Source organism: Falco peregrinus, chromosome 1 (genome assembly GCF_023634155.1).
Source record: "Falco peregrinus isolate bFalPer1 chromosome 1, bFalPer1.pri, whole genome shotgun sequence".
NCBI lineage: Eukaryota > Metazoa > Chordata > Aves > Falconiformes > Falconidae > Falco > Falco peregrinus.
Window position 1 is genome coordinate 124,331,353 of NC_073721.1, and position 8,520 is coordinate 124,339,872.

Sequence of the window (8,520 nt, forward strand, 5' to 3'; positions counted from 1 at the left end):
TGCTGGGATCTGATACCTGGAAATTAACACCGAGCAGCAGCTGGATGCAGACTTCAAATTCCCAGCTTTCAGGCAGCATTTGGGCTATCCAGACACGCATAGTATGTCCCTGGCCTTTCTGAATTGCTGGTGATAAATCCAGGGTTTCACCCAAGACCTCAGAGAGCTGGTATTTGCCGGCACAACACAGGACATCTCCTTCCAGCCTGCCTTCCATCAATTGCGATGTCTGCTTCTCGAAAACATGACTATTTTTCAGCATCTGAGATAAGTGGTTACATGCTGCGTGGAATACTGCTTCCTCTTTTGGGGGGCCTAATACCCATAAGTGCCTGTAATTTCTTAGTTATTGTACAACAACTAATTGTTCCCTGTTTACCAGCTCCATACTATTTATAATAAGAGAGACTGCTCGCCTCCTCTTTTCCCCGTGTCCACTTTCCAAGACAAACTACACTGGTTCCTTTAATCTCTTCTCAAACAGAAGTTTTTCCATCATCCTTGTTACTCTCTTTATCTTTTTGTATGTTTACCGTGTCCTTTCATCTATGCGCCCTGAAATGAAGCAGCTGGAATTGAAGTATTCTGCATGCGACTAAATTGAGGATTTTCATGAGGATCCCTGAGTAACAGAGAACCAAGTTTTCTGGAGCAATTGATTTTTATGTACTGATTCTCAGCTAGGAAATTACCTCAGTATTTGGTAGGGTATCCTCCTCTTTCCAGGATGCAGGAATATAAGCACCTCAGTTAGGATGGCCTTACTCATTTTTATTTAACCTGTAACAGCACTTTCTCATTAGTTTTTCTTTGTTTCTACCACTAGAGGTGGAGGCATCTTCCATACCTGAGAGAAGAAAGCCTTATGGTCAATACAGAAGTGAAAAAGGGAATGAACATGCAGTGCCGCTTAGCGCAGCACAAATTTTCACTTTCCTTAGCGATCCTTTCCTCGTGTGGCTGTCTGGCATAAATTCTATCATCCAAGTAATTTACATATTTTCACTGGCATCTATGAAATGTTTCCAGATCCTCACATTCCATGTTTTTGAAATTCCTAGTGCCAAAGACTGCAGGATATACTGTGATTTAGATGTATAGGGAATTTGTGTATGCAATTTACATTAAATGAAACACTACACAACTAAACCACGGGGGAAGAGAATGTTTGTAGGACAGTGATAAAGTATTTTCATTCTTACGTTATGCGAGACGACTGGTTTTTAAGTGGTTATTCTGACCCCATAGTTTACAAGAAAACATTCTTTATATTATAATCACTGTTAGAACAAAGCTGTCCACAGAGGCAGCCACAGAAATTAGCTTTTCAAGCGCTGCACTGGAGCCAGCAGAACATCAGAGGCTGCGGTGTCAACACCCCTTTCTGACCCTGACGTTTTTCCGCGTTATCTTTGCGCAAAGCAGCCAGTTTACGGTCATGAGGGCCAGGGTTATGGGTCCCCCGCCACAGGAGACGCTCGCTCGGGCAGCACCGACGTTGCGGAGAGCCAGAAGCCACAGGCCGGAGGCCGCGCTCGGGGCGTGCAGCCCAGCCCGGGGCTGAGGCAGAGGCCTGGCTCGGCTCCGCTCCCCTTTCCCCGGGCGCGGTGCCACCGCCTCGGCCCCGGGAAGCACAACTCGCGGCCCCTGAGGGCCCCGCCGCTCCCCGCCTGCGCGGGGCTCCGCGCCGCCCCGCCCCAAGATGGCGGCGCCGCCTCAGCCCCAGAGGCCGCCCCGCCCGGCTCGCAGCGGGCTCCGCGCGCCCGGGTGCGTCATCGCCCGGCGCCGGAAGTGCCGCTATGCGGGGCCGGCTGCTGCGCGCCTGGCGTCAGGGGCTGAAGGCGGTGCGCGGGGCGGCGGGGCAGGCGGCCGCACCGCCATGGCGGGTGCTCTTCTTCGGTACCGACCGCTTCGCCGTCACCACCCTGCGAGCCCTGGAGGCGGCCAGGTACCGCCTGCTGGCGGGGCGACGGGCCGAGCGGGCCGTGGCCTGCGGGGAGGAGGCCGTGGCTGTGGTTGAGGGGCGGGAGGGATGGAGACTGAGGGGGGGCAGCAGGGGCTGTCCTGTGGAGGGAGGGGCGGGGGACGGTGAGGGAGGGCTGGGCATCGGGGGGTGGGAGAGGTGGTGGGGTTCAGGGGCCGCTGGGGGATGAGCTGGGGTTGGAGGGGCAGGGACTGTAGGTTGGGCAGAGGTTGGTAGGGGAGAGGGGGTGGAAGGGACCTTAGGGTGGGTCAGGGACCGTGGCGTCGTGAGTGGGTCAATGGAGAGGTATCACAGGGGGTCAGGTCTTGGGGGAGGGGCAGGGACCATGGGGGTTCGTAAGGGGGCTTGGATTGAAAGGAGGAAGCCTTTGGTGGTGAGGGGGCTGGGGCTGGCAGGGTTGGGAGGCTAGGGTCAGTGGGGGGAGACTGGGGACCACGTAGGGGATAGCCGTTGGAGGGGCAGGTGCTGTGGAAGGGCACAGCAAGATGTGGAGGTGACCCAGTCTTTGTCTCTCTCTTGGTCTGCCTGTGTGAGGCCTTCAATGCCTTGTCCACCCTAGGGAGCCCAGCAAGGACTCACTCGTCTCCAGGCTGGAGGTGGTGACCCTACCCTCCCACTTGCCTGGGGACCTGCCTGTGAGGAACTGTGCCCGGGAGCTCCAGCTGCCTGTTCATGAATGGCCACACACAGGACCTGTGGGGCAGTTTGATGTAGGTGTGGTAGCATCATTTGGACGTCTCCTAAGTGAGGACCTTATTCTGCAGTTCCCGTAGTAAGTGAGTTGACCGAATGTCTGTTGCTGCTTTGTAAGCAAAGCTAGACTATGGTTTTGAGTCGGCACCTATGACTTGTAGCAGGCGAGATCAGCTTCTTCTTGGGTTCATCTGCTTAGCCTGAGCCTGCTTCTTTTGTGTGGTTCACTGTTGTTCTTTAACACGCTGATGTAGATCTGTGCAAATGTTCAGCACAATATGTATACCTTTATTCCCCTCATCTCCCTTTCTGTGTTTACTGAGAAACTGAAGGTTATATAATGTGAATTTTCCTTTAAATGTATATTTAAACCAGTAATACTTCAGAAGATCTGAGAATTTAATTCTTAAAGTAGTTTCAGTGTAATAAATGTTGCACACCTGTTTACCTATGGGTTCCTCTTCAGGTACTGTTCCTATTCTAACTTTAAAATATTCAATTCAGTGGCGTGCTGAATGTCCATCCCAGCTGTCTGCCACGATGGCGTGGTCCTGCACCAATAGTCCACACAGTGCTTCATGGTGATAAAGTGGCTGGGGTGACAATTATGGAAATAAGACCAAAGAGGTAGGTTAGATGTGCTTCCCAAAACAATATACTGCTTCTCTTGCCTCTCAGGACTTAAAATCATCACTGCTTAAATCATGTAAATCATTCTATGTAATAACTTTTTTTTTTAAAATGTGTGTTTAATATTAAAATTTGAAACATCTTAGAAACTTTCATCTGACCGTATGAGACTCGCCACAAATACAGTATTTTAGGGAGTGCATAATTTGTACTCTAGACTCTAGGCTTGTTCTCTAATTCTTAGTATTATCACAGGGGGCAGACAGAGAACAAACAGTCACACAGCTGGATGTATAGGCTTGGTATGATGTCACAGAAAAGATCTGGTTTTCAGACTTCAGAGTCACCTGTAACCTCCTGTAAGTGAAGCAGAGGACAAGCAGTTGCCTGTCTAGAGATGGGAGAGATATTAAATGTTTTGGTTTCAGCATAAACTCTGGCTTAAAAGGCTTGGGAAAACACATATAGTTATCTTTTCTTAGATGCTTGTCTGATAATAGATCTCAGGAAAGTGCAAAACAAGTTCCTTCTGAATTCTTTAGGTTGTTTCTACTGAGGTCTTATGCTTCTGAAATGTAAATTCTGCTTTCTAATTAGTCTCAGCTTGCTGAGGTAAATCTTGCTTACCAGGATATATCTGATACTCTTTTCTCTGTATTGTCTTGTGAACCAAACGTTATTTTGATTATGTGTGAAAAATAAAGTTTTAGAGGAGGAAAGGGTAAATAGTAACTGAATTGACTTATCGAATGTAGATGTTTGAACTGCTGGTTGTTATAGCTTCTCTAGTAAGCTTGTATGTTTTCTGCCTGATAGGTTTGATATAGGTCCAATTATTAAGCAAGAAGAGTTTGCGGTTCCTCCCCGCTGTACTGCAAAGGAGCTAGAAGTGATGTTATCAAAGATGGGTGCAAATATGGTAAAGTCATGCAAGCTAGTGTCACTTCTGATTAGTACCTTTTAACATATGTGAACAGAATTCTTTTTTATCTTGTTTTGAGTTGACTGCAACTGTTGAGAAGGTAGTGATCTGAAACTTAATGTTTGTGAGCACTTTGCCTTCTTGAGAGGAAAACTGTGTGGTGTGTGATAAGCTGTCAGTGTTGGTCCTGTGTGTTGCCGTTCAGTTTCTATTCAGTGAAGAACTCAAGTGCTTTGTATGGAAACAGTGCGTGTTTCTTCTTTCATTAAAGGGAATAATATCAGAGGGGAGATCATCCATAAAAAAAACAGTTGGCTTTTTTAATTGTGATTCAGCAGGTAGGATGCCTTTAGTGTGTTTGTGTGTATGATGCAAGTCGTCTTAATATACTGACCGAGTTTTCTAAAAACTCACAAGAAAGTTTCACTGATGAAGAATTAAGTACTGTATTTGTATGTCTTATATTTACTGTTAATAAAAATATTCTACTTAGCTTTGCTAATATTCTGTACAAAATTTAATTTTGCAGCTGTTAGCAGTTTTGAAAAACTTGCCTGAAAGTTTAAAAAATAAAAAAGAGCAACCGAAAGAAGGAGTAACATTTGGTAGGTACACATCATACTTAATGCAACTTTTAAATTTTTTTTTATTATAGCAGCTGGAAGAGTAAGTTTCTTCCTACTGTGTTGGGTTATATATTCTTTAGATACCTTCCTCAGTATGGTCTCTTCACTGCCTTCTCTGGCTTAAAAAACTCGTACAGAGGGGAAAAATGTTTCAGAAATCTTCAGGCTTACTACATTAATGAGTTTTCTCCCAGTTGCCTGTACAATATCAAAATCGCTAGTGATACTGCAAAATCTGAATGAGTTATTCTTCATGGTTGTAATGCAGACAAAAGTGTTACAGCTGTGCTTGTAAATATGTGTTATCAGTTCATAGTGCAGTGGGTAAATAAGAGGACAACTGAGAATAAAGTATAAGTAATTGAGTTTTTTTGCAAAATCTTCTCCAGTTTAAGGTACGTATGGTTAGACAGTAATCCTGCCATTGGTCAGAATAAACCAGTTTAAAATAGTATAAAATAGTACAGCTATTTGTATTTTGTTTTGCACCTTTTTGTAAACAAAGTTTTTTAATTTCTTCTTTTCCCCTCCTAGCTCCTAAAATATCTATAGCTAAGAGTTGTATAAATTGGGAAGAGCAAACAGCTGCACAGATAATTCAACTGCATCGTGCAATAGGAAGTATGGTAAGACAGTGGATTTTTTTAAACCCTTTTCTGTCCTCTGGCATGTCTGGGTTTGGTGGGTTTTAACTAGTAACTAAAACTAATTATTTCAGCTTCTGAAACCTAGCATGTGTTTTAAAATCCCAGCACAGTTCAGCATTAGAGGCAGAATTAGTGTGGAGGAGAATTTTCATGAACTTGATCCCAAGTGTGAAATCTGCTCAATAGTTTTGTATTGTTTCCTCAGAACACTATAATGACATCTTTGCATGACAGTAAACAGTGTGAACGGCGACAGTAAACAGCTATTGTAGGTAGTCACTTTGTGTATGCTAGTGGTTTGCTTGTCAGTGAGATGAGGAATAACAAGGAAAAGTAGATAAAATAAAGTCTCTTATCTGGACATTGACCTAAATTTTCCCCCTAATGTTATTATGACAGATATCTTGTATAAAAAGCCCCACAGCCTAGGCAGTTTTGTGGAAATTGTGATAATTCTTAATGTGTCATCTGCTTCTGTTTCCAGTTTCCTTTGCAGACACTCTGGAAGGGTACTACTGTTAAACTTCTGGATTTTGAGGAAGTGGATAATATTCCTGGGTTTTCTGGTATTTTAATTTAATCTGTTAAGTTTTCCTGTCTTTTCAAACATTGACTTGGAGATTGTACCATATTGTACTAAAAAATAGCTTTAAGTACTGCTTTCTGAAGTCAGTCAGCCTTGTATGTGCTCAGAGTGCAGCAAGTTTCTGTGCCCAAAGATGAGCATAAAATGGGTTTTAAGAACATTCTTGCTTTGTGATGATGTTGAGCAAGCAGCAGGTATTGTGTTGTGAATCCTGAGACTGGAGGATTTTAATCCTCTAATTAGTTAGGAGATCCTCTTCTAATGCCATTGTCTGGGGATCTCTCATGAGGGAAGCTGTCCCTGTGTACTGTGGCTTAAACCGTTTTGTATAGTAGTCTGTGAGTCTGAGAGCCTTGTGGGCTGAGTGGTTTGCTAGAGCCCAATCAAGCTTAATGACTGTTTATGGATCAGATAGGGAGCAGTGCCAGAGAGTGACTGTTCTCCTTCTCCCCTGCTCATTTGGGTACAATAAACCACAGAATACAATAAAATAGTGTTGAGCAAAATAGTGACTCAAGATGATTATCATGTTCAGAGAGACCTAAGTGTTTCAAACTTTTTTGTACTTGTTGGCATAAAAATGCAGGACAATCTTGCTTTGCTTTTAGATCAAATGTTAAATGATCACGGAGCTGTTGTTCCTGGTTCATTACTATACCATAAAGAGTCCCAAACGCTGATAGCTCGTTGCAAGGTAGGTTTTTTCCACTTCTTTTATATTCAGTACCCTAAAGATGAGGTTTTTAGTATTTGCGTGTTACATAACTTTTGTCTTAGTTGTCCATTTTTATTCACTGAACTAGTTTAGATTAGAATCAGCTTTCTCATTTGATACTTGAAGAACTCTGCTTCCACTAACAGGCTTGCAAGAGAGAATTTGACTTGTAAACATAATGACATTAAATAAAATGTGTTCTTTAAGCCAAACTGAGAGCTAAAGATAATTTTAAAACATGGAAGAAGCTTACTGCCATTTTCTTGGTTTTATTTTTAGGAAGGCTGGGTTGGATTCAAAAGAGTCATATTAAGGAAGCAGCTTACAGCACTTGACTTCTACAATGGATATTTGCACTCGTGGTTCCAGCGGCAGTCAAGAACAATTCATCAGGAATGCAGATTTCAAACACTCAAACTTAGCACAGCAAAAAAGACTCTGAAAAAAAGGAAAATATTTGCACAGGATATAAAACAATAGTTGTATTATAAAATGTGGAAGATGTCTGTAAGTTAATAGTAATATAAAATATTTCAGTGCCCACCTGAATGTTACAGTGTTACGACATTCAACCGAGTTAAGGGGTTTCCTCCCAAAGTGTTTGATGTTGCTGTCATCTGCGTGTTTTCATCATGGGTTCCTGATGATACTCATTTCTTTTTCCCCATCAAGGAAGAGAATCTCTGAACACTGAAGACGGTTAATAAATCCTTGTTTCTACTGTTGAGTATATAAAAATATAAATGTTTTTTGTACAATGCTTTCAATTTCTTTTTGAGGACTTCTGGTATAATTTTCTTCAAGCATAAGTTGTACACGGTTACTTTAATCTGGAAATATTAAAATCCTATGCTTCTCCGTAATTCAGAGTTTAGTGTTCACTGAGACTCTTAGATTGTCTAGTTTTGATTTTCTTGTGGACCCTTCAACTAGCTTTGTATCCCCATGTTGAGATGAGTAACTTAAGCCTTTGCTGGGAACATCTAGAGTATCTTTTCCTGTCCATGATAGTTTTCTTAGTCAACTACATTTAACACAGGACATCCCTTATTTCTCACTGGAATTTGATGCCACATCTTTCTATAATACATATGTGGAGCTGTGTGCAGCTGGTATATGCCTTTGTCGGGTTGTTTGCTAGGTGGGTTTTTCTGAGCAGGTTGATTTCCCATCTGATTGACTTGTGCAGTCATTGCCAACTGCTTAATTACCTGTCTTCCAGCTTACTCCCTTTGTGTAGTCTCAGTCTACAGGTGTATACTTCCAGTGTGCTGAAATTCGGTTTCAATAAATTTTCAATTTAGAAATGGAACAGACAGAATATTTATAATCTGTTCTAATCTGAGTTCTCATCCAGTTGTTTTAGGACCATCATGGTATTTGTTTGGGCCTGTTGACTCTGAAAATACTCTCTGTAGTAAGCACTGTTTAATGTCATCCATGAATGGTAGCTGATGGTTTTTAGGTACCTGTGTGTGATGTGAGCACATGATTTTGTTTCCTGTAGAGGAGTGAAGGCAGTGGGTTCATTAGCATTGATAACATGCAGCTGTGGCCTTGCCTCGAAGGCAGTGGGTTGATTGCCATGGACGATGTGCAGCTGTAGCCCATTCCTGCTAAGTAGTTAAATAGCCCTGAGGAGTGTGGGAGAGGTGGTTGGGTGGAGGAGGGGTGGTGTGGTCTGACCTCTGGAGGAAGGAGAAACAGCACAGCATGG

At 43.2% G+C, this 8,520-nt stretch overlaps 1 protein-coding gene across 1 annotated transcript; it reads left to right on the forward strand.

The window, feature by feature from the left end:
• Positions 1 to 1,773: 1,773 nt before the first annotated feature.
• MTFMT (mitochondrial methionyl-tRNA formyltransferase) lies at positions 1,774 to 7,666 on the forward strand. The gene is made up of 9 exons (XM_055815287.1): positions 1,774 to 1,948; positions 2,544 to 2,756; positions 3,182 to 3,304; positions 4,124 to 4,226; positions 4,759 to 4,834; positions 5,390 to 5,481; positions 5,987 to 6,068; positions 6,697 to 6,782; positions 7,083 to 7,666. The coding sequence occupies exons 1-9, from the start codon at positions 1,800 to 1,802 to the stop codon at positions 7,281 to 7,283; spliced, it is 1,125 nt and encodes a 374-aa protein (XP_055671262.1). The 5' UTR covers positions 1,774 to 1,799; the 3' UTR covers positions 7,284 to 7,666.
• The last annotated feature ends 854 nt before the right edge of the window (positions 7,667 to 8,520 follow it).